Source organism: Erpetoichthys calabaricus, chromosome 6 (genome assembly GCF_900747795.2).
Source record: "Erpetoichthys calabaricus chromosome 6, fErpCal1.3, whole genome shotgun sequence".
In the NCBI taxonomy this organism is placed as follows: Eukaryota; Metazoa; Chordata; class Cladistia; order Polypteriformes; family Polypteridae; genus Erpetoichthys; species Erpetoichthys calabaricus.
This window is the reverse complement of record NC_041399.2, coordinates 27,604,206-27,631,186: the sequence shown is the minus strand read 5'-3', so window position 1 is coordinate 27,631,186 and position 26,981 is coordinate 27,604,206. Positions and strand designations below refer to the sequence as shown.

Below are 26,981 nucleotides of genomic sequence, written 5' to 3'. Positions count from 1 at the left end.
ATGCTGGCCAGTCAAGTTCCTCCACACCAAACTCGCTCATCCATTTCTTTAAATACCTTGCTTTGTGCATTGGTGTGCAGTCATGTTGGATCAGGAAGGGGCCATCCCCAAGCTGTTCCCATAAAGTTGGGAGCATGAAATTGTTCAAAATGGCTCCATATGCTGAAGCATTAAGAATTCCTTTCACTGGAACTAAGCGGCTAAGCCCGACTCCTGAATAACAACCCCACACCATAACCCTCACTCCACCAAACTTTACACTTGGCACAATGCAGTCAGGCAAATACTGCTCTTCTTGCAACAGCCAAACCCATGCTTGTCCATCGGATTGCCAGACAGAGAAGCGTGATTTGTCACTCCAAAGGACACGTCTCCACTGCTCTAGAGTCCAGTGGCGATGTGCTTTAAACCACTGCATCCGATGCTTTGTATTGCACTTGGTGATGTAAGGCTTGAATGCAGCTGCTCGGCCATGGAAACCCATTCCATGAAGTTCTCTACGTACTGCTCTTGAGCTAATCTGGAGGCCACACAATGGTTGGAGGTCTGTAGCTATTGACTCTGCAGAAAATCGGCGACTTCTGCACACTGTGCTCCTCAGCATGTGCTGTCTCCGCTCTGTGAGTTTACGTGGCCCACTGAGTTCATGACTGAGTTGCTGTTGTTCCCAGTTGCTTCCACTTTGTTATAATACCACTGACAGTTGACTAGGGATTATTTAGCAGCGAGGAAATTTCAAGAATTGACTTATTGCACAGGTGGCATCCTATCACGGTACCACTCTTCAATTCACTGACCTCCTGAGAGTGACCCATTCTTTCACACATGTTTGTAGAAGCAGTCTGCATACCTAGGTGCTTGGGTTTATACACCTGTGGCCATGGAAGTGATTGGAACACCTGAATTCAATGATTTGGAGGGTTATCCGAATACTTTTGGCAATATAGTGGATATATATATATACAGTATATATGAAATGCTAAGGGTTGTCTGTCTGTGAAGCAAAAACTCATGAACCCCTGGGCCTTGAAGCCTGATCTTGGACTCAATCAAAATGTTATACCGTGATAGGTGCAACACAAGCCATGAACTGCATGGCCAGGCAACACAAAATTGGGCTCTGACTCATAGACAAAGCTGCATGAATCATGGCAAGGAGCAACATGGACAGGCACCATGACCCACAGGAAAAGAACAGCAGCACACAATGCTAACAGGAACAGAACAGCGGAGGGCTTCAGTTCCTTGTCATGCCAGGCAGCAACACAGCTGTGTGCCTCATGGCAGGAAGCGACACAGAAAGCTCAATGCTGCACGCCACTGTGACAGTGAGATACATTGCAAAGGCCAACTAAAAGTCATATGTGCTCAAAGACTTAGAGGTGAGGACTTCCTACTCCACGTTAATGGGCTTTGGGTCTGTCGTGCATGTGATATATCTCTAAGAAAAAGAGCCACAGCCAGAGGTGTGACCAGAACATCATGTGTGGGTGGGCATTTGGCTTGTCTAGGGGGGGCAAAAAATATCCATCCATCCGTTCATCCATGCCCATTTTTGTAGAGGGGTCAAATAATAATAACAACATTGTTTTATATAACACTAGCAAAATACCCGCGGTTCGCAGCGGAGAAGTAGTGTGTTAAAGAGGTTATGTAAACATATATATACATAAACATATATACTTATATATACATATCTACATATACACATATCTACATGTATACATATATATACATATACACATCCACATATATATACATATATCAACATATATATACACATACATATACACACATACATACATACACACACATATAAATATATAAATATATACACACATACAGACACATATATATACATATACATATTTACATATCTACATACATACACATATATCTATCTATCTATCTATCTATATATATATATATATATATATATATATATATATATATACATATATACAGTAATCCCTCCTCCATCGCGGGGGTTGCGTTCCAGAGCCACCCGCGAAATAAGAAAATCCTGGAAAATCCATCTCTGTCTTGTCATGGAGCACAGTTTAAACTTTTGAAAAAGAGACAAATGTTTGTTTGCAGTGTTTGAATAACGTTCCTGTCTCTCTACAACCTCCTGTGTTTCTGCGCAAATCTGTGACCCAAGCATGACAATATAAAAATAACCATATAAACATATGGTTTCTACTTCGCGGATTTTCTTATTTCGCGGGTGGCTCTGGAACGCAACCCCCGCGATGGAGGAGGGATTACTGTATATATATATAATCTATCTATCTATCTATCTATCTATCTATCTATCTATCTATCTATCTATCTATCTATCTATCTATCTATCTATACATATTAATAAAAGGCAAAGCCCTCACTGACTCACTGACTGACTGACTGACTGACTGACTCATCACTAATTCTCGAACTTCCCGTGTAGGTGGAAGGCTGAAATTTGGCAGGCTCATTCCTTACAGCTTACTTACAAAAGTTAGGCAGGTTTCATTTCGAAATTCTACGCGTAATGGTCATAACTGGAACATGTTTTTTGTCCATATACTCTAATGGAGGAGGCGGAGTCACATATCGCGTCATCACGCCTCCTACGTAATCACGTGAACTAAAAACAAGGAAGAGATTTACAGCACGAGTCAAACGCGGGAACGAAGGTAAATGACGTTAATTTTTGACTGTCTTTTAATACTGTGTAAGCATACATATCAACACATGTGCAATTAAACGTGTGCATTTACGGGGTGATTTCTCAGGCTTAAAAGCTCGCCTTTTACTAAAAAGGTAAATGCAAAACTATTTTCAATCATTCTATGATCTGCTTCTCACAACTGAAGGCACCGTGGCTGATGTTACGTCACTTGCTGGCCAACTATAAGCGTTACCTGGTAGGTAACCAGCCACTCACTTCACTCCCTTACGGGAATCAAACCTCTGAGGTTTTCTTTTGTTCTTAATTAAAATTTAAAAGCAATACTTCACCGCTGCTAAGCCCCTCTAGCGCTGACGTCCGAGGTTCGATTACCGTAAGCAAGTGCAGTGAGTGTGTACGCCTGATGAGCCAAGAATAAGGGGGAAAGACGTGTCACGTACTCTTTGCATTATTTGACAGTAAACTATTTTCAACCATTCTATGATCTGCTTCTCACAACTGAAGGCACCGTGGCTGATGTTACCTCTCTTGCTGGCCAACCATAAGCATTACCTGGTAAGTAACCAGCCACTCATTTCACTCCCTTACGGGAATCAAACCTCGGACGTCAGCGCTACAGGCAAAGCCCCTAAAATTGCTCCACGGCATGTGGTTCATTTATTTGACAACATGTAGATCGGGGTAATTACATTCACGGCATTCGTAGTCTGATTCACAATCTGATTGTATGGGTGGTTACCTACCAGGTAACGCTTATAGTTGGCCACCAAGTGAGGTCGAAGTGATCACTCGAATGAAGGCAGCTTCACAAAAAAACAGATCCTTAACAAACTGTTATTAGTATATTTTCCCTCAATTTAAAAAGGTTTTGTTTTCTTCTTAATAAAAATTTAAAAGCGGTACTTTGCTGGTGCGAAGAGCGTGGATTTGACCGACTGACACATACAGACATATTCATGAGTGCAGGTACTTCGGAAAGAAAGCACCATGTAAACCTAAAGTTTAAATTAAGTTCATAGACCTACAAAAGGTTGCCATTCATTTGAGGCAAGATTGCTTTTCTTCTGTACAACTATACGTTGCATTCTCAAGAGTGTGCTTGCACGGCTTCGGATATAGATATATATATATATATGTATGTATGTCTATATATAAATATGTAAGCTTATAAGTACTGCCTTACTTCTCTTTAAGAAAGGAAGATGTAATGATACTTGATTTAAACGATTCCATGTCTTCCTGGGTTTGCTTAGCTTATTGTCAATATCTTTACACCTTTTTTTAAGACTTACTGACTGAAACGGGCTTTCACGAAAAAAGTTAGGGCTTTGCTACAGGATACACCCTCCACAAGTTAAGCAAGCAAAAATAAAATATATATTTCTGTTTTATTTAAACCTTTTAAGTTCGTATGCATAGCCCCATTTGGCTGTTTAATTTTTTTTTTTCTTTCTTCAGTAATATTTAATCTCCTTAAAGAAAAAGAACATATCCATTTTACTTTTTTTGTATCTCTTTAGTAATATTTTAGTGTAAAAGGATAACCAGTATTTAAACCTTTTATGTTACTTTATACATTTATTTTACACAATGTTGAAAAATTAATAAGAAAGCTACATATTTTGGCAGCTGCTGCTTTAATTTTCAATGAAATGAAAAAAGCTCTCCAAGAGAAAACGTCAATGAAGAATCTAAAAATGAGAAACCCTCATTTATAAAAGTTTGCTGCAGATGACTTAACTGAAAATAAATTAATAGTTCCTATGTGTATAATACATATTTATCTATTTTACTTATGCCTTTATTCCAGCAACTTGCAACATCTGAGGTACAATTTGTTACATTACTTTTGTTTTTTTGCAGCACAGGCAGGTGAAGTGACTTCCTCAGGGTCACACAGTGGTGTCAGTACCAGGATTTGAACTGACAAGCTCCGGGTTTACTGAAATATTATTGAAGAAAGAAAAAAAAATGAAAATGGGCAAATAGGGCTATGCATACAGATGTCCATCCATCCATTATCCAACCCGCTATATCCTAAATACAGGAGCCAATAAGTAGATATGTATATATATATATATATATATATATATATATATATATATATATATATATATATATACATATACATATATATACATATATATATATATATATGTGTGAATGTATGTATGTATATATGTATGTCTATATTTATATCTATATATATTATATATATATATATATATATGTGGATATGAAAATTTGTATATGTATATATATATGTATATGTGGCTGTGTATATGTATATATATGTATATGTAGATATGTATATATATGTATATATGTTTATGTATATATATAGTTACATAACCTCTTTAACACACTACTTCTCCGCTGCGAAGCGCGGGTATTTTGCTATATGTAGATATCTGTATATGTAGATATGTGTATATATGTATATATGTATATATGTATATATATATATATATATATATATATATATATATATCTATTGTCAGTTCAGCACTCCGGTTGGAATATGACCAAGCTGTGCAAGCTTACTGTTAAGAATGCAACGTATAGTTGTACAGGAGAAAAGCAATCTTGCCTCAAATCAATGGCAACCTTTTGTAGGTCTATGAACTTAATTTAAACTTTAGGTTTACACGGTGCTCTGTTTCCATAGTACCTGCACTCATGAATATATCTGTATGTGTCAGTCGCTGAAATCCCCGCGCTTGGCACCGGCGAAGTACTGCTTTTAAATTTTTATTAAGAAGAAAAGAAAACCTTTTTAAATTGAGGTAAAATATACCACTAACAATTTGTTAAGGATCTGTATTTTTTGTGTAGCTGACTTCACACAGCCTCTCCGCTGTTTTATAAACGAACGTCATATAAGGTCTTCCTTTTTCGTTGCTTCGCCAACGGAAGCAGCCTTTTTATTTAATCCTGTTTTTACGATTGTTCTGCTTGTATACCAGTTTGTCAGTTCAGCACTCCGGTTGTAATATGGCCAAGCCGTGCAAGCACACTCTTGAGAATGCAATGTATAGTTGTACAGGAGAAAAGCAATCTTGCCTGAAATCAATGGCAACCTTTTGTAGGTCTATGAACTTAATTTAAACTTTAGGTTTACACGGTGCTTTCTTTCTGAAGTACCTGCACTCATGAATATGTCTGTATGCGTCAGTCGCTCAAAACCCCGCGGTTCGCACCAGCGAAGTTCTGCTTTTAAATTTTTATTAAGAAGAAAAGAAAACCTTTTAAAATTGAGGTAAAATATACCAATAACAGTTTGTTAAGGATCTGTTTTTTTGTGAAGCTGCCTTCACTCGAGTGATCACTTCGAGCTTTAAGCCTGAGAAATCACCCCGTAAATGCACACGTTTAATTGCACATCTGTTAATATGTATGCTTGCACAGTATTAAAAGACACTCAACAATTAACGTCATTTACCTTTGTTCCCGCGTTTGACTCATGCTGTAAATCTCTTCCTTGTTTTTAGTTCACGTGATTACGTAGGAGGCGTAATACGTGATGATGCAATACGTGACTCCGCCTCCTCCATTAGAGTATATGGACAAAAAACAGGTTCCAGTTATGACCATTACGCGTACAATTTCGAAATGAAACCTGCCTAACTTTTGTAAGTAAGCTGTAAGGAATGAGCCTGCCAAATTTCAGCCTTCTACCTACACAGGAAGTTGGACAATTAGTGATGAGTGAGTCAGTCAGTCAGTGAGTCAGTCAGTCAGTGAGGGCTTTGCCTTTTATTAGTATAGATATAAAAGCAGAAATTGTGGCATAAATCATAACCTATTGTTCAATAAAATTAACAGATGCAATGGAACTTGTATTATTATTTTTTGTGAACAAATATAGAACTACATCCACAAGGTAAATATCAATAAAGTCAAATGTATACAACATATGAGAGCAAAAAACAGAAACGTGGCTTATTGTAGTCATGGGAGGCTATAGGACATCAGTTTCCAGTGTTTAACCTGGATATTATCTACAGGACCAGTCTGCGGTCACTCTTGGCAAATTCTGAAATAAATTTATTCATGTCTAGATTTTCTGTGATGTTTTCTCATGTGCCAGAATGACTAAATTTCTCTTCTTGAATGCAGCATTGTTCCGCAGAGTGGAGTGAGAATGAGGTTCAAAGTAGAGAAAGAGCTTTCGAATGAAGCTGAAGACATACCAATGATGAGTGCTGTGATGCAGACATGGCTCTGATGTGCGGGATACTAGACGCGTGTTTGTGGAAGTCGCCACTGTCTTTTTCTAGAGCTTTTTTCCAATTAGTGTAGCCGTGTTTGGTGAATATGTCCTCGCGGTCCGAATTGGAAACTATAAATATGTGGCAGGCAAAGCAAAAGCTGCCATCACGGATAGCAGAATATTCAAGCCATGGTCGAGACTGATACCAGCTTGCACTAAAACATCTGAGTGTCTTTCTGAATGCGCGCTTGGGATAATTAATTAAAATGGGCTGGGATGGGCTATCCATATTTAAGTCAGGCAGACCGGACTGTATATTTTGTTGAAGGCAGAGGTTTGGAGTACCCGACACGGGCGCAGAGCTGGAGGATTGTGTAGGCTTAGCTACATCTTTTGGACTTTCAGTTCCCGACGCAGGTGCGCCGTGCTCCGTGTTGGTAGCAGCAGTGCTGGGCCAGCAGCTTGCGGATGGACAGAGGTTGAAGATGTCTGCTTTTTAATAAGCCACCTATGCATAGCCTTTGGTGTTACCAATCAGAGAATACAAGAAGAATGGAACGTATACGCGGTTTTAATTAAAGAATGCGGTCAACAGGTTCAAAACGTGCTGCAAAATGTGAGGCGAAGTGAACTGTGAACAGCACGGTGCCTGTCTAGTGGAGGAGACACTCGCCGGATACACCCCAAATTCAAACGGGCCGATTGGAAAGCAACTCAGTTTTGAAAATCAAATATTATTCTTCTCCAGAGTTTTCATTGGACAGGACAGAGCACGGCTTGTCTCTGGGGGAAAAGTGCCCACCCCAGCCCCCCCGTGGTCATGCCTCTGGCCACAGCCACATCAGATAGCTTTAAAGAACATTGGAGGCAACCTCAGCATGGTAATTTCATGACAGGCATATTCACCAAGGACACTCAGGTCCGAGTGATACTAGAATAAAGAAAAAGTTGCTGATGCAAGTTTTGATTTCCTTATATGACCCTTTACAACTATGTCAGCCAGCAACTCTCATAAGCAGACACATAAAAATTGAATAACTATTTCTAAACAGTGCTTCTATACATGGTTAGGTGTACAATGAATTATTTTAGATACTTGAATACTACACCATCTGATATACTTTTTGTACCAGATAATGATAAAAGAGATTCGGAAACAAAGTATGTCATCTATTAGATTGAATAAGCTATGTCATCTACAGTTAGCACAGTCATAAAAGAAGACATTACTGGTCCTAAATTTCTAAATAAAATTTTTATATAGTCAAGGATAGCATGAACTGTTAAGGACACTCACCCATTATGTACCATTGCTCTGTGATCCCTGCTGGTTTTGACATTGATCATCAGGCCTGACAATAACATGTGAAACAAGGCCATTCCAAAAAATATATGGTAAATGACTCTTTGCCCAACCAGAAATGTGCATGTTGTGTTCCCTTTACACGATTCTGGGACCTTAATGAAAAAGAATGCAGCAGTATTAAAAATAATCACTGAATAATTAACACAGAATGATAACATATCACAAAAAATGAATTCATAATATTTATGACACTCAATTATTTTAGCGATTTCATTTACTGCTCATTTTTTAAGATACAACCCTCCATTTTCAAATTTGTTCATCTGTTTCGAACCTGATGCCGATCCCAGCTGTATTGGGTCTAAAGTATAAACTAACACTGGACAAGTCACTGGTTTGTCACAGGGCACACGCATACACACCCACACAGTAGATTCAGACCACCTCACTTTCTGCCCACTTTATTGTGCTATAGGTGTACTTTCAAAAGGAAAAACTGGCCAGTTTTGTCCATCGGTTTTCACTCTATAACCCATAATGACAAAGAGAAAATGTGTTTACAGAAAGGTTGACAAATTTATTAATACTCAAAAACTGAAATCTCTCATTTATATAAGAATTCAGACCTTTAATTCTGTACTTCGAAAAAGAACCTTTGGTAGCAATCATATGTTTGAGTCTACTTGGTTATGACTCTACAAGCTGTACACACAAAGATTGGGCAAGTTTATACCATTTTTTCCTGGCAGATCCTCTCGAAAAGGCGACTCGTAGCTCACCGTCTGAGTGTCATATGAAAGCTTATTAGGGTACAGAGAAAAATAATAGGCACACAGTGGGAAAAAAGCACGAAATGTCAACTTTAATCTTGAAATTTCCACTTTAATCACGTAGTTTATTTTGTCATTAAAGTAGAACATCATAAACTTCATCTTAAAATCGTTTAATTTACTAGTTTCTCAAATCCCATCATAACTAAAGTAGCACGTTAAATGCTTTGTTCTGTGTTTGATCTTCTATGTGCTCTATGTGTGTGAATCACTACGTGCTTCCGTTCTTTCTTTTTCTCCGACAGGACACAGAATCCATTACATTCGTGATATTACAGCTCTCTGAATAATTAAAATACGGAGATGTATACGTGATATCTTTTTCATGATGATAGGAATGAAAGCATGTTATTAAACATGGGAACACTGTGGCGCAGTGATTGTTCATATCTCACGCAAGAGGCTTGCTGCGCCATGCGCGACCTTCGATGAAATTATTTATTACAGAAGTACTGTCTCTTTCAAACATGCTAACCTCCAATTCTTGTCCTTACTTTTCTTTTTCCAAATACCCAATCGCCACGCAATCAGCTATTTGTAAGCTTAGAATGCCGATTCTTCAAAATGTTTCAGGAACATTGAAATATCTTCATAGTACATGTTTAATTATTCTATCCGTCTATCCTTCCAGTGTCACGTCAGCACCAGCAAGAATACAGTGCAAGGCAGGAGCAATCCGTAAACTAGCTAGCACTGCGGCACCGTGTCCTCACATGTTTAATTATTAACGATACAGATTATTTAAATGAAGTTAAAGTTTTATCTGTATACTATAATCAATATATTTTGCTGCATTTCATCTTAAAAATGATATCGTCATCATACGTGCTTTATAAAGTGGTGCAGGTTGTGCAATTTTATAACTGTAGTGCAAGGTAACAGTGAGGTAACAGTTCTACAAGGAGCACTTGATTGAGAACATTTATAGTTCTTGGGATGAAACTGTTTCTGAACCGCGAGTTCCGTACAGGAAAGGCTTTGAACCGTTTTGCCATGGCTGAGGCAGCGTCTGCTTCATGCTGTATACCGATAATTCTCTTTCCAATCAGCTGCTGCTGTGATTCCCCACTCAGATACAGTGATATAAATACTCCGAGTGGTGCAGTGAGAGTAATATGGAAAAAGATGATCCACTGTGGCAACCCTTAATGGGAGCAGCTGAAAGAAGAAGAAGATGCAGTGAGAGTTACAACGCTAAAGCAGTTATGGTATTTGGAATACTATGGCTATTCCCTGGACCATTATATTGCTGCAGGTTAATTACAATCAGGTGCATTACACTAATAAACAATATGCAGTTAATTTCAGTGTATTTATAAAGCCGCGTCAGGAATGTGGGTCTAAGAAAGAAGGGTGACCACACAGGAACAGTAGCACTGCTTTGACGCTGGGTGCTGCCAGTCTGCAAAACTGAGCGGAGAAATTGCGTAAGCCAGGGTATGAGGTACCATGGAAATGTGCGTAGCTTTACGCCAAGTTTAGGTTTTATACACTGCGATTTGAGCATGGAAACGTTTGTACGCAAGATTTCTGTGCATATGCACCGTTTATACATGAGGCCCCTGCTCACGAGATGGCGCTGGTGCGTGCTCACGAACAGCTCCTAACTTCTGTGCCCTGCTCCCTCTGCTCGACGAAACGTATCTATTTTAATCCCCAGCCTGCACGCTTCAATAAAGCCGCAAAAAAGCAGTTTTTAAAACTTTGCAGACCTTTCCAATCTTTACACTTTTAAACTAGTGACAGCACGTAAGAGGCACTAAAAAAACGAACAACTCCCCGAGGACCCTTCCAGTAGAGACTCCCAACTCTGTCCAAAATCACCCCAAGATGCCTCATCCCTTTGCCACTGACATCGTGTTCATATGCACCTGAAAGGATGCAGGTACATTCTATTTCTTTGATCTTTATTTCAAAGGTTGATGACTAACAGGGCACACATAATTATATTCAACAGGACACCACAGAGCGAACCTGTACTGTCCCACAGAGAACTGGTGAGGGCACAAGTAAAACTAAACTGCAGTGAAGGGACGTGCATCCTCACATGGTATAGGAATCGCTTTCTTATTTAATTAGAATCTATCTGTGTGCAGTGAGAGTTTCTTCACATAATGTCAAGTTACACCTTTCTCTAGTATCTCCTGCAAGTAGCCAATGCTGCCCATATAACTTCACAAATTAAAAATTACACAGAAAATGAATCTGAAATAGGGTAGTTTAAAAGGGCCAATCAGAAAATGAATAAGAAGAAAAGAAACTTTCCAAAACACTGAAAATTCGCCAAACCAGACTAAGATCTGTTGTAAAGCAATGGAGAATGCAAGACAACGCTTTGAATCAGTTTGGAAGTGGACTTCCTCTAACACAAACCATCTGGATAACCCAAAAAAAGAGGACTATGGTAAGTCTCAAGTCAGGTCATATCTTTTTTCAAAAGTACATTTAAAAACAACGAATGAGCAAAGTGCTTCATAAAATCTAGATCAGGGGTGTCGAACTCTAGTCCTGGAGGGACGCAGTGGCTGCAGGTTTTCATTCTTACCATCTTCTTAATTAGTGACCAGTTTTTGCTGCCGATTACTTCTTTTAATTAAGTCGACTCAGGCCCCATAGTTGTTTCTTTTTCCTTAATTAGCAGCCAAACAATAATGAGACACAAAATAAGCCACCACATGACCAGCTCACCTGTGCCCATCACACAATATCTGAAATTAAAATGAGGTGATGGTCTTGGTAAGGTTGATCTCTCAGGTCACCAAAACATTTTGAAGTTGCTCTTAGAAAAAAAAGAAAAACAACAGTTTTCGAAATATGTGCCGTGGCAGAATGAGAGCAGCAACAAGCCATGGAATTAAATAACGGGTTCAATTAACAGCAAGAATGGCCTTCTCATTAAGATTGGAGTAAAATTGGTTGGTGTTTGAAGCCCCAGTTTAGCTGCTCATCTGTTGGCTCGTTTCAGGTCTCATTTCTGCTTGGCTGTCATTTAATGAAGAAAGGAATCAATTCAGAGGGCTGAACTCTTCTAACAGGGCTATTAAAATGATGGGGAAAAAAGTTAATTAGCAGTGAAAACTGGTCACTGATTAGAAACAGGGTTAGAATGAAAACCTGTAGCCACTGCAGCCCTCCAGGCCTGGAGTTCGACACTCCTGATCTAGAACAATTAAGGTTATGTTTGTAATTAAACATTGAACATTTACAGTCACACAGTAGGAGCACTGCTGCCTCACAGTAAGGGTTTGCATCCTGGGTCCTCCCTGTGTGGAGTCTGCATGTTCTCCCTGTGTCTGCAGGGGTTTACTCCCACTGCCCAAAGACAGGCAGGTTAGGTGAATTGGCAATGTTTAATTGGCTGTTTGGTGTGTGTGTGTTCACCCTGCGATAAACTGGCGTCCTGTCCAGGGTTTGTTCCTTCTTTGTCCACTAGGCTAGCTGGGATAGGCCTCAGACCCCCACAACATCTGTCTGGATTAAGTGAGTTAGAAAATGGCATGGCATGACATGACTTTAAACATTTAAAATAATACACCAAATGACTGAAACATACAGTATATTAATAAGCTAAAACACACACTGGTTCAGATAAAGCAGTGGAGCAAATTAAAACAAATTTCTGGCCTGAAAAGAATACTATGTTACTTACACCATATACTGTGGTGGGTTGGCACCCTGCCCTGGATTGGTTCCTGCCTTGTGCCCTGTGTTGGCTGGGATTGGCTCCAGCAGACCCCCGTGACCCTGTGTTCGGATTCAGCGGGTTGGAAAATGGATGGAATTACACCATATAGTTTATAGTGATGGCTAAGAAAAAATTTTCATCAAATGTTTTCAGCGAGAACGAAGATAACAAAGTTTTTGATGCAATAGGCATCTAAATTGATCAATGCTGTACAGCAGCAAATAGTATCAAAATGATCCATGGAAAACATAAAATGTTGCATAATCTATGTGGGGGTGGCACAGTGGCGCTGCTGCCTCGCAGTTAGGAGACCCGGGTTTGCTTCCCAGGTCCTCCCTGCGTGGAGTTTGCATGTTCTCCCTGTGTCTGCATGGGTTTCCTCCGGGCACTCCAGTTTCCTCCCACAGTCCAATGACATGCAGGTTAGGTGGATTGGCGATTCTAAATTGGCCCTAGTGTGTGCTTGGTGTGTGGGTGTGTTTGTGTGTGTCCTGCGGTGGGTTGGCACCCTGCCCGGGATTGGTTCCTGCCTTGTGCCCTGTGTTGGCTGGGATTGGCTCCAGCAGACCCCCGTGACCCTGTGTTCGGATTCAGTGGGTTGGAAAATGGCTGGATGGATGGATAATCCATGTGTTAAGCTGTCAAGTTGTATGCTCACCATGTTCCTAAACACATCTATTTTTTTTAAAAACATATTTTCCATTAAACCACCCTTAGAAAATGCTCTTGGGAGTGAAAATAGAAAACCTTCAGCTGTGAATCAGCAATTGAATTATAGACCACCCAGTCTTGAAAAAAAACAAGACACATCCAAATTTAATTTGCAAGAAGACAAGCGGTGAACTTTGATAGTACATCACTCTTTGCATTATCTAGTTAGGTATGGAAGAATATCCAGCTTCTCTTATTATAAAGGTATACCTTTTCAACAGAAGCTAAAAAAGGAAATGAAAAGTTGAATGGTCTTACCTTGTTTATGTTTTCTTCTACTGCTGGCAGAGAAAAAATCAAACCAATCAAGGTGGAGACCAACAGGATAGAGGAGTACAGCAGCCTTGTGATAACGGAGTTCCTCCCAGTTGGGCAACATGAGCAAAGCAAACATGGAACATTGCAGAAGAGGGGTGTTGTCTGCAAGCAAATAGAAAGTGATAAAAACTATGAGCCGTAATTGTTACAATCTGTCATTGGGGTTAGGATAATTTGCTTTGGAAAAATGATAGAATTATAACTTGATGCAGCTCTGCAAACGGTACCTTTGCCTGAATAAATTTTCATTGTCTCTGCATAGTGATGGTTGGATGACACTTCACCTATAAAATATGGCAGTGCATGCTGCTTCATGTGCAAGTTTTGGATTCTCTACCAAATAACGATGACGTGCATATAAGAGAGAGTTAGGACCTTTTTTGACTATAATTTCTGTGTTTTGACTTACTGGCTTTGACAACGGCTTTCTGACTATCTTCCCAGTCTGTTTCTTGGCTTAGAACTTGCTTGTCCCTTTTACGTAAGAACATAAGAAATTTGACAAATGAGAAACCATTCAGTCCACTGAGCTCGTTTGTTTACCTAATTGCTAAATTGCTCCAATATCTTATCCTTGGGGCGGCATGGTGGCGCAGTGGGTAGCGCTGCTGCCTCGCAGTTGGGAGACCTGGGGACCCGGGTTCGCTTCCTGGGTCCTCCCTGCGTGGAGTTTGCATGTTCTCCTCGTGTCTGCGTGGGTTTCCTCCGGGCGCTCCGGTTTCCTCCCACAGTCCAAAGACATGCAGGTTAGGTGGATTGGCGATTCTAAATTGGCCCTAGTGTGTGCTTGGTGTGTGGGTGTGTTTGTGTGTGTCCTGCGGTGGGTTGGCACCCTGCCCAGGATTGGTTCCTGCCTTGTGCCCTGTGTTGGCTGGGATTGGCTCCAGCAGACCCCCATGACCCTGTGTTCGGATTCAGCGGGTTGGAAAATGGATGGAGGGATGGATCTTATCCTTGACGGCTATCAAGCTTTCTTCTTCAATTACATGTCTCGGTAGTTCAGCTTCCCACAACTCTTCATGTAAAGAAATGCTCCTGGCTTCAGTCTTAAATGCACTTTCCCTTAATTTCTACTGATGTCCTCGAGTACATGACTCACTGTTAAGCTGAAAGAATTCAGCTGTATCTGCTTTATCAATGCCTTTGAGGATTTTAAATACCTGGATTAGGTAACCACGCAGTCTCCTCTGCTCGAGATTAAACACATTTAATCCTAAACTAAGCAGGTTACTGCATCTCCTAATCATGCTTGCACTTATGGTATCTCTCTGGAAAATTAATCTTCTCTTTTTGGCCCTAACAGAAATAGCATAGCAGCATTAATAAAGGAATGGTGAAGAGAGAGTAAACAAGCAAGTCAGAAAATGTATACATGGTGTAACATTCAGGTGTATTCGATGACTAAAATAACACTAGAATCCCTGAAGCCTACAAAAAAACTCATAATCCCGGCCCACCTTAAATTCCTTCCATCAGTGTCTTTCGTTTTGTAAATGTGTCGATCAGCACAAGCAGCAATCAGCCTGCTGTCCCATCCCCCACCTGGATGGAGATCAACTCGGGCAAAAAGTTCTCCCAGCTCAAGCCAAGGCTCCTTATCTGCGTGTGAGCTGCCTGGAGTTGTATTGGGTAAATAATACAATATATCGCAAACACATCAAATACAAACTAACACTAACAAATGAGTGTGGGTGTTTGTAGGAGAATGAGCCCTGTGGCAGCCTGGCACCATATCTAGGATTGGGTTTTGTTTTGTGCCAAAAGAATGCCTGGGTAAGCTACAACCCATGTGACCCTGAATTCAGTTAAGTGAGACTGATTATAGTTGCACGCATAACATCTTATGATATGACATATTTAAGCTCCTTGTACAGTAATTGAGAATATCATTTAACTCCGAGGTTCTTAACCTGAAGTTCACGGATCACTAGGGGGTCCATGTCTGGGTGGTTTCAGGGTGTCCGTGAGGGTCAGATAAAATTTAACATTTATATTCACTATACAACCTGGTAATGTTGATTTAGAGTAGATATAGTAGTAGTAGTAGTAATGGTAGTAGAAAACATAGCAGTAGTAGATCTGTTTTAATTTGCACAAGAGGATTGTATTTTATAATTATAATGAGTGGCCATTACTTTTTACATAAAAATGAGTGTTTTTTTAGATTGGTTACTTTAAACTTTAGTAATACTTTGTATATGTCATATATGTATGAGACAGTCAAATCTTGGTAAATGAAGTACATTATATTCATTGCATGCAAAGTTATGTTTATAGGAATATTACTGGGGAAGGGGGTCCATAGCTTTAATCAGATTCTTAAAAGGGTCTGTGACTCAAAAAAAGGTTAAGAATCACTGATTTCACTGAATAACAGGTGTTTTGTGGTTATTATTTCGATTCACTTCATATAGTTCACCAACACAGACTAAAACATGGCTGAATGCCTGCAAATATTTCTTCATTGTGCATGAAAGCTAGATTATTCAATTACCTATGAATCCCTGTAAGATTACTGCTTTGAAATGCAGTAATAGATTACCACTTACATTAAAGATGAAAGGATTTTTGAACCCCTTCCAGTTTCACTTTATTTTATTTGAGTTAAGCATAACTTTCCTCATAATTAAGTATTTTTGAATTTTAAAAAAGATTAATAACTAGTAGTAAAGAAATCCAGGTTTCCTCCTGATTATCTTTGCCATTATTAATAACTGAAGGTTTGTTAATGTGACAGAGTGGGTAGTCTTGCTCCTAAGGACTGAGTTTAAATCCCAGCTCAGACTCTGTTGTACGGCACTGACATGTCTACATGGGATTCTTTCTCTCCTTTGCTTCCACGTCTCAAAAATTGTGTATGGCAACTCTAAACTGTTCCCATTTGACAGATTGTGGATGTATGCAGGAGTAGACTTTGGTGCCTGGATAGACTGGTGACTATCATGGTTCCAGTTTGTTTAGTGCTGCTCTTTTCCTGGACTCAGTTCACAGCCCAGTCACTATGTAGTGATCACATGTTTGTGTAATGGTGGCTTGAGTTTCCTCTAGATTCTCCAGTTTCCTCCATATCACAAAGATGAGTATGTCAGGTTAATCTCCAAATGTGAATTTCATTGCTATTACTGTGTATTGGTGTTTGTGTGTGCCCATGATAGACTGTTCTCTCCTTTAGGATTAATTACTGCCTTATAGATGATCCTCCAGCTGCTTGTGTTCACTTACTGGTAAAATCAAAGTTAGAAAAATTGATGGATGGAATTACCATAATAAATGAGTTTGTGCTCTTACCAGTGTCTGTTATTTGTAACTGTGAAACACAGAGCAGCCATTACAGCTTTCCATGGCAAAAAACAAGTTTCAATGGATGAAATTTCAAAAGCCTACAGAAGACAGCTAAGCTCCTCATCACTTTGAGTTTTTGTTCCTATGGAGCCTATAAAAAATATTCAGCCCCTTTGGAAGTTTTTTACTTGTCATTGTCACACAACATTTAATCACAGTTGATTCACTGTGGTATTGTTGATATTGATCAGCAGAAAAAGACTGTTTAATGTCAAAGTGAAACAGATTTGTACAAAGCGGTCCAAATTAATTACAGATATACAACATAAAAACTAATCATATAAGTATTCACACCCTTTAATGTGACAGACATAAAGCATCACTGGTGCATCCAATTGGGTTTGGGAGTTATACAATGTGAGGGATGGCCGGCAGTTTATCCCGGCCAACACCCTCAGGCCACTAGAGGGAGTCCTCCCTGCAGCATAGAGGTGCCCCGAATTCCCGCAGGGCATTATGGACAATGGAGTTCGGCTGCACAGCCCTGCTGGATGCCATGGGGGCTGTCAGGGGACGCTGCAGGGAGGCACAACTGTTTTTATTATAGCCCGGAAGTACTACCTCGTCACGGGGACAGAAGAAATGAAATCCTTCGGGGCTGAAGAAAAAGAAGAGTTCATCTGACCCGGAAGTGAAGGACAGAAGCACTTCTGGGTCAAGGACTATAAAAAGGACTGTGGGTAACCCAGCAGGCTGAGCCGGAGTTGGGAGGGAGTGTGACAGAGCCGCTGGGTGGAGTGGAGGATTTGTTTATTGTTATTGGGATTGCTTATTGATTTATTATTGAATACAGTAGAGGTGGAGGTGCTTTGTGCACATTTTGTTATAATAAATCAATTATTGGACTTTTACCTGGTGTCAGAACGTGTTGTCTGTGGGTTCAGGGGTCGAGAGCGTCCCTATCTGTCACAACAGTTAATTTAATGGAGATCAACAGTCTGGAGTTTCGTTTTTTTGTCGTACAAGTCCTCCTGTATTGGGAAAGCCCAACTTGTAGTGCGTCAGTATGGAGGCCTAACAAACACAATGAAGGCCACAAGAACACTCCAAGCAACTTTGTGAAACAGTGTTTGAGACAAGACGAAGACAAGAAGATATCCAAGTCAATGGATACCCCATTAGGAACTGGAAGGAGTATGACACAGCTGTAAATCTGCCTAGAGCAGGCCGTCCATATAAACTTAGTGATTGAGTAAGAAGACAAAGACCAGTGAGGGAGGTCACCAAGAGACCTATGAGAACACTAAAGAAGTTTTCAGCTACAGTAGCTAAGGTTGGAGATACTGTGTAGGCCAGGGTGCTTCTCCGGAAACAGCATTATGAGAGAGTGGAAACGGGAAAAGCACTGTTCCAAAAAATACACCTGACATCTTGACTAGAGTTTGTTAGAAGGCACCTGGCTGGAAGAAGGTTCTATGGTCTGATGAGACCAAAACAGAGCGTTCTGGAAATCAGACTAAACACCATGTTTGAACACTGCACAGCAACACACAATCAGCAACACACAGTCCCTAGAGTAACGCATTTTGGTGGCAGCAACATGCTATGGAGGTGCTTCTCTGTAGCAGGCCCTGGAAATCTTCTTAATTCTGAACTGCAAAGATACCATTTTAGGAGGTTTTTATGGGTTGTGAAGAAACAAACTACTCTAAATGCAGTGGAAAATCTATTAAAGTCCATGAGGGGTCAAACCTAACCTGAAAGGCACAGCAAGGTAAAAATTCATTAGAAGCTGTACAAATTATGGGATTTTTTTTTCTTGTTTAATGTATAATTTGGGTGAAAGGAAGGACAAATTACAAAGTTCCATCCTGAACAGATTAAATGTTGGGTGCATTTACTGATTTCTAACACAAAAACAGGTCAGATTTTTCCCAAAGACACAGTAAAGGTTAAAATTACTAATGGAATTAGTGCAATGGATGACTGTGTGAAGCATGTGCGTCAGAAGATCGCCTTCCGGGCTATCCTGAGGTATGCAATACTACCCTGGTGTCAGAGGGGGGTGTTGTCGTTATAATGGTATCATCTGTTTTTCATTCCACAGTCCCCAAGAATACGCCCAGTAAGGGCAATTAATCAGGAGAATCCCCAACCCTTCTGGTCATGACAGTATAAAGCCGGATGTCCCTGGAAGGAGGTGTAGCATTTTGGACTTGAGCCTCTGTACAGTGGAGCACTCCCCAAGCCTGACCAGCTCCAGTTTGGTTTTTAAGAAGCATCTTTCACCTGTTCATCTTCAAGTTTTATTTCAGTAATAAATGAGCTAGCACTCCAACTTACTTTTGGACTTCTTCACGCCTGTCACTCATCCTCAACTATTACTTTAAAATGAATTCCTGAACAAAAACATGAAGACACAGATGAAAACCTGTAAAGGACATATTTCTCACAAGTGTTACCATTGTTCTTCTAACCAAAGTATGGAGGGGTTTGGTCAGATCTATAAGTCATCAGATAATTAAACAGACTTAGACTGAATTTCTCCATATTTACAACTATTAGTGCAACAGCAGTTCCCAAATGTCAATTCCAGTGTCTTCTAATCCCAAATACATTTCAGCTTAGTCTGCAAATCCAAATTTGCCTGTGCAACTGTATGTACGTGAATGTACACTGCAGTGGACTGTTCCTAATTAAGGATGGTCTTTGGCTTTTAGTCCAGCGCTGGTGGGTGCAGCATGTGGTACCCCCAAAATTACATATGTGGCTTTAGTAAAAAAAGGGTTTATTTTGAGGAAAGCAGTCTTTTTGAGATTGACTACAACTTTGCTTCTTCTAATAAAAGAAATCATTCAAAATAAGTAAGATAAGAAAATGAGAAATAATGCATCAGTGATTCTATCTCTGGGAATTTTGTTAAACCCAAAATAAAAATCTGGATTTAATGAAGGCCATGTATTACTTCAAAGCCCAAGAGGGTCCGGTTTCTCAAAAAATATAAAGGTGTAATATCTGTTCCTGGCATTCATTTGAAAATAAATGAAAGAAAAAGATGACTTAACCCCCTTAGAAAAGCTATGACTGTTGCTAAATTATAATAACAATGTAAGAAAAAAAATACCGGATATCAATCTATCATTTATCCACTTTAAATATCATTAAGAGGACAACTTGATTAGTGTCTGCATGCAGGCATGTACTGTATGTATCTGCATGTATTTGTCCTGTATTATCTGTGGATCAAATTCAATTATTCAACAGAGCTACTGTGTTTAGGAAGCAAATGTATCCTGTTTTTTTTACATTTACACAACTCTGATTATGAAATGCAGGTTTCAAATATTAACTTCAAAACAAAGAAGATCACAGGACAGAAACATTTTAAAATAAAAGCCTTGTAATTGTATATATTATAAAGACTACTACATATATGTGCATGGATATTCATGAATATTCATAAGCAATATAAAAACAAACAAAATAAAACTATAAAATAAAGGTTGCAATCTACAATAACACCATTCTTTTGTTCTCTTTTGCAAGTTAACTTTGCATTTTCTAGTGTTGTATGTATTTTGATTTGTTTTTTCAAGTCACCTTGGTTAAATGCACCTTCTAAATAATAAAAAGAAGACTAAGGAGATAAAAACTTTTAGTATGACAGTTTTACACTTTTCTTTTAAGCATTTACAGTATTGCTTTTTACGTTGTTGCAAATATTATGTACCTTATTAATTAATTCAATCAACAAATAAGTTGTTAATCAGCTTCAGTAAACTACTGTACTATATGGATACAACCCTTACATTTCTTGACAAAACAGCTATTTATTCAATTTCAGATTAGTTATTTGTTCAATCAATAGTATTAAAATATTGCCAGCAGATTTTACTAATAATAAAGTAGAATATGTCAAAAAACCTTACCCATTCTGGTAACACAGACAACACTGCAGCTGCCATGATGCTGAATAGATCGGCTTTGATTATAGTGTGTTCTGAAGCCTCTGATATTCATCAGTGTAACAACTGATACCCCTCAAGGAGCCGTTCGATTTACTGGACAAACAGAGGAAGTACACTTTAATATTGATATCCATTAAAGACACACATTTGCATGTCATTTCCATTCAGGTCTGCACTTAGTGAGCGTAAAGTATTAAAGTAAGTGCTAAAATGTCACTTTGCCTGAATTCAATGTTGTGGCTCAAAAAGCCTTATTTTCTTTGTTTTTGTAATAGATTATTTTACACTTTCAGTGCTTCTTATTTCTTTCAGTTAAACTCGAGAACAGAGGTTAGACATCAATCTAAAACATGACACAATGATGCCCAGACTTTTGAATGCTTGGTCATTTACAGCCTCTAGTCCAGGGGTGTCGAACTCCAGTCCTGATGGGCCACAGTTGCTGCAGGTTTTCGTTCTAACTCTTTTCCTAAGTGAGCAGTTTTCACTGCTAATTAACTCCTTTTCCTTTATTTTAGTAGCTCTGTTTTTAAGGATTCAATTCTCTGAATTGATTCTTCATTAAATGACAGCCAAAAAGAAATGAGACGTGAATAGAGCCAACAGATGACCAGCTAAATTGGGTCTTCAAACTCCAGCCAATTTCACTCCAACCAGTTTCTTAATGATAAGCCCATTCTTGCTGTTAATTAAACCCGTTATTTAATTCCACACCTTGTTGCTGCTCTCATTCTGCCATAGCAGACATTTCCAAAAATGCTGATTTTCTGTTTTTCCTAAGAACATCGTCAAAATGTTTTGGTGACCCGAGAGATCAACATTACTGAGACCATCACCTTTCTTCATTTTCAGATATTGTGTGATGGGCACAGGTGAGCTGCTCATGTGGCAGCTTGTTTCGTGTCTCATTATTGTTTGGCTGCTAATTAAGGAAAAAGAAACAACTAAGGGGTCTGAGTCAAGTTAATTAAATCTAAGGCAAAAAAAAAGTTAATTAGCAGCAAAAACTAATTAGGAAGATGGTTAGAATTTAAACCTGCAGCCAATGCGGCCCTCAAGGACTGGAAAGCGACTCCCCTGCTCTAGTCAACCAGGCAGCAAGTCCCTGGATTGTGCAAGGAAGTCAGAGAGACTGGAAGACATTAATTGATGTTTGATAGAACATTAGAAAATTGTGATGAGTCCAGCAAGCTCATCCATCTTATTCATCTAGAGCACGGGTGGGCAAAGTCAGTCCTGGAGGGCCGCAGTGGTTGCAGATTTTTGTTCCAACCCAGTTGCTTAATTAAAAAACAATCCTTGTCAATTATTTAATTTCATGGCTTGTTAGTGCTTTAACTCTGCTATGTCAGGCCATTCTCATATCCTAGATTTTTTTTCCTTTCTAAGGATATCATCCAAATGATTTGAAGTCTAAAACAGACGATATTCTCAGTGCTTCACTTTTTTCTCTTTGCTTTCCTTCCAAGTATTTCATTAAACCCAATAGTGCAGGGGTAGGCAACGTCGGTCCTGGAGTGCCACAGTATGTGCAGGTTTTTGTTCCAACCCAGTTCCTTAACGAGAACTCAATTATTGCTGATGAAGCACATATTGCTTAAGTGACATTTTGATGCTTCATTTTAGTGGTCTCGCTTGTTAAGGTTCTCCAACCTTAATTGCTTATTTCAATCTTAAACTGCTGCATTCAGTGTTTTAATTGCTCCTTATTAGCAATAAGATGTAAAAGACAAAGCAGCCAGCAGTTCTCCAGCTAGCTTTTTTCCAATTACATCTGTGTGTGTTCATCATGCACTGTTTGATTTAATAAAACACTTAATAGAAAAATGTGACAGACTGAAAATGATCTGTTTTAGGCTTCATATCATTTGGATGATATCCTTGGAAAGGAAAAAAAATCTACGATATAAGAGCCTTACATTGCACAGACTAACAAGCCATAAAATTAAATAAGGTCTGAGATTGGCAATGATTGGTTTCTAATTAAGCAATTGGGTTGGAATGAAAACCTGTAGCCACTGCGGCTCACCAGGACCGACGTTGCCTACCCCTGCAATAGTGCATGATAAATACACACAGTAGTGTAAATGGAAACAAGCTAAATGGAGAAATGCTGGTTTCTTTTGTAATTTGCATCTTATCTTATATATAATTCGCCAGTCTACTCACTCACTCACTCACTCACTCACTCACTCACTCACTCACTCACTCACTCACTCACTCACTCACTCACTCATTCACATCTGTCCGAAGCCGAATGCACAGTCGCCTTCTGTGCACGTCCGAAGCCGAATGCACAGTCGCCTTCTGCGCAGCTGCCCGAAAAACCTTACGAGACCGACATCGCGGCAGGCGGTGGATTTACGGCCGCGAAAATTCAAAGAGAAAGGCGACTTCGACCAACATCGCGGCAGGCGGTGGATTTACGGCCGCAAAAATTCAAAGAGAAAGGCGACTTCGATTAAAGCTCTAGAGGCCTGAAAGGCGATTTCGACTACAGCTCCAGACCTAATTACGCATTCATTCAATACACCTATATCAGGTTTGTGGTGCTTATACTTATTACTATTGCACTCGTGCCTGTTTCATCTTACGTTGTCGAAACAGGCTCTTTGTCTAGTTTCTAATAAGCAACAACTAAAAACCAAGAATATGGCTGTTTAAGACTAAAATAAGCAATAAGGGTTCAAAATCAATCTTAACGAGTAAGACAACTAAAGTGAAGCAGAAGTGTTACTTGAGCATTGAGGGCTTCTATTAAGCAATTGGGTTGGAACGAAAACCTGCAGCCACTGCGGCCATCCAGGACTGAATCTACCCACCCCTGATCTAGAGTGTTGAAAATAACATCAGGTTGAGATTTGAAGGTCCTTGAAGATCTGCTCTTCAGAACACTACCTGGTAATTTAATCCATGTCTCTGTGGTTCTTTGCATGAAGAAAAACTTCCTGATATTTTTTTTCAAATCTGCCCAAGTTTCCAACTGTTATTGTTTCATGTCCCCTCTTAATCTCCATTTCTTAAACTGAACAGTTTGACTCCCTTAACCTCTCATCATATCTCATACCTGTTAGTCCTGGAATCAGATTAGTCTTTCTCCAGTTCCGGAGCTGCCCAGGCGTCACATGGCGGTGGCCACGTCGCTCCAGAGGGTTGAGCTCCCCAGGTCCATGGCCCCCATACAACCCAGGGTGGCTGCCTTCTTCCATTCCAGGGAAGACACTGCCCTTCTCCCAGTCCTTCCCTTCTCGCGGCATCCCGGTGGGGCAAAGTACGTGGGCGTCTCTCACACAACTTATAGGCAAAATTTCTCACCACAACACTCTGCTGGTGTAAGAAAAAATTGAAAATTCTGCCCCCACTGATACTTTTCAAAGATTTATGTTTGACTTACTGTAGCTCAGAATTGGTGTTTCCTTTTGCTAAAGAGTTGTAATCCTCTCAATGTTTTCAATATGATTCATGTTTTTTTTTTTTTTTTATTATATTCTGGTTCCAAGAACTGTAATTTACTTTTCATTTTTTATGTAGCAACTTCTACCTGTTTCAAGCTATATGTCAACCTTCTCTTGTTGTCTGTCTCCCATGCTAGGTCAAAACCACACCGCAGTCACCTTTCTTTGTGGATTGCTATGGTAGGTGACACATTTTAGTAGGGTTGCTAGGATTAGTTTGTCTTTTGATGCCCATATATGCATTTTTCACAGTGCTGAGTTCAGAACAAAAAATTCCAGTCGTACTTCAGTTCCCAAATTGAGTGAGGAATTTGATAAAGTAAAATGTAACCAAATAGAGAGATTTTTTTTCTTTCAGAAAGAATGTCTCCTTTCATGGGGTCTGGAGGTTTCAAAGCTTATTGATTACGTGCTTCATTGAAGCAGTTGGTCTTATTACAGGACACTCTAAGCTGTATGATGTTAAAGGATACTCATAATGGTGTTTTGTAATCAAGGCTATAGTTACAAAAATCAATGTGTATTCATAATAACACACTGACCTTATTTTTAAGTATTCATTTTTTTTAACGGCATGAAGAAGAATTTATTAACTGTTGTGGCAGGCCAGCCGGGGTGCCTAGAGGGATCGGGAGAGGGATTACGCTTCCCCCGGACCACAAGAGTGCAGCCGCCCTGGTTTGTATGGGGGCCACGAGAACTGAGCACGGAAGCTCAACCCTATAGGGGCCCATGGTCACCGCCAGGGGGTGCCCAGAAGATTGTGCATCCCTGGATGTCAGCACTTCTACCACACCCGGAGGTGCTGGTGGAAGTATTACCGGGGACACCTGGAGTGCTTCCGGGTGCTCATGCAGCACTTCCGCAACACCAGGAAGTGCCGTAGGAAGCTCATCGGGGGCATCTGGAGCACATCCGGGTGGAGATAAAAGGGGCTGCCTCCCCTTAGCTGGAGTCGGGTGAAAGAGGACAAAGCTCGGAGGAGAGGAGTGGAGGTGGTGAAGAGAGGACTTAGGAGAAGACTTGAGTGTGTGTGGTGCAGGGGCACTGGGTTGTGTTCGGGACTTGGACTTTTGTATATTCTGTAAATAAACGTGTTGTGAAGTTGAACATTGGTGTCTGCTTGTCTGTGCCGAGTTTGGTCTTTCCACACTGTGTAGTACATCCTTTGATCTGTTCATTTTGTATTATTAAGGAAAAAACACTTCATACAATTCATTCTAAGAAAAAGTGAGGTAATAGTTCAGAATTCCAATGCCATTGTTAAACTAATATTCTATGGTAATTTTGGGAAGACATTTATTAGTATGTATATATTCAAATAAATGTGTTCTTTTAAAAATTTATTTTCCCAATATCTGACAAAATACAAAATGTTTTATTCCATATTTAAGTGAAACTGTGTACTGTGACACATTGATTGAAATCGGGGAAAAATGAATTTATCACGAGGCTGCATCGTAACAAAATGTGCAACAAGTGAAGGGGTCTGTGTTGGACAAATGTGCAGAACTTTACTTGTACTGTTCAAAAAGTGGATACTTAATTTTACCTCTTTGTTCACTAATGCTTTGGTATTTGCATAAGAATTAGCTGGTAATTCATTTAGGTAGCTCAGCTACGTTGTAAGCCTAAGATATTGCTTGTTTTTGTTGATAACTGCTGCCATACTGCAATGATTTCAAAAGTTGTTATATAAACATGTTACACTGTTGGCTTCCATTTTCTGATGTCAGAAGCTCGAGCTGATTTAAGAAATATGTTTTAGTTTTATATGAACTTTGGATGATGGAACAAGAACACTTCTTATAACCATTTCTAAATTACACAGGCATGCCTCACTATAGCCTTCAGAGTCGAATAGCAGAAGCAAATGAGCTCTGAAAGTACATTTCGGACACAAAGTTTTGACAAAGTTTTCCTGGAGACAGGATGACCACATCATATCTAGATTAGCTTTATGAGATCAGTAAAAAGCTGATCATGGAAGAAGATAGAAGGGGAAAGTCAGTCCAAGAATGGTCTGACTTGTGGCTGACACTTCAAGCAACACAAGAAGTGGGCCGCCTGCAAAAGACTTAACATCTAGCAGTTGCTGGTTGTATGATGTTCATACTTAATTTTGCTTTTGTTTTATGGCACTATCTATTTGATATATAATACATGAATAAATGTGTAACTGTTCTATTGCCAGTTGTGGTGGTCTGTCGAATTTCTTGAGGTTACAGGAAGGGGGACATTTTGAACTATAGTACCTGACAGTGTGGTAAGAGGCTTTCTGTTAAGGTCTACATAATAAAAAGCATAAAGTCGAATAGGGTCACCTTAGGACCCTCCCATGACAGAACAATACGAATTCTTTCTGAATCCACTGTGGGATAGGGATCTACTTAAATCTGTCCAAAACCTTAGAATTCATATTAGCAGCTGAGTTGTATCTCCTTCTTCAGAGGTCAAGAACATCTGGTGTCAGTTTAATTTCCAATTTATCCTTAGGGTCTCTTTTTAAGAATGTTACCTGATGTGCTTCCCTTTAGCTGAG

General features: G+C 39.6%; 1 protein-coding gene across 1 annotated transcript in view; it reads right to left on the bottom strand.

The window, feature by feature from the left end:
• The window catches only part of LOC114653866 (serine incorporator 1-like), a 145,120-nt gene extending 120,879 nt beyond the window's left edge, over positions 1 to 24,241 (bottom strand). Inside the window, exons 1-4 of the mRNA XM_028804430.1 lie at positions 24,052 to 24,241; positions 19,402 to 19,415; positions 13,675 to 13,836; positions 8,182 to 8,342 (exon numbers count right to left, since the gene is read on the bottom strand). Of these exons, the coding sequence (XP_028660263.1) occupies positions 8,182 to 8,342; positions 13,675 to 13,836; positions 19,402 to 19,415; positions 24,052 to 24,241 (527 nt within the window). The remainder of the gene's footprint in view (positions 1 to 8,181; positions 8,343 to 13,674; positions 13,837 to 19,401; positions 19,416 to 24,051) is intronic.
• Between the last annotated feature and the right edge of the window lie 2,740 nt (positions 24,242 to 26,981).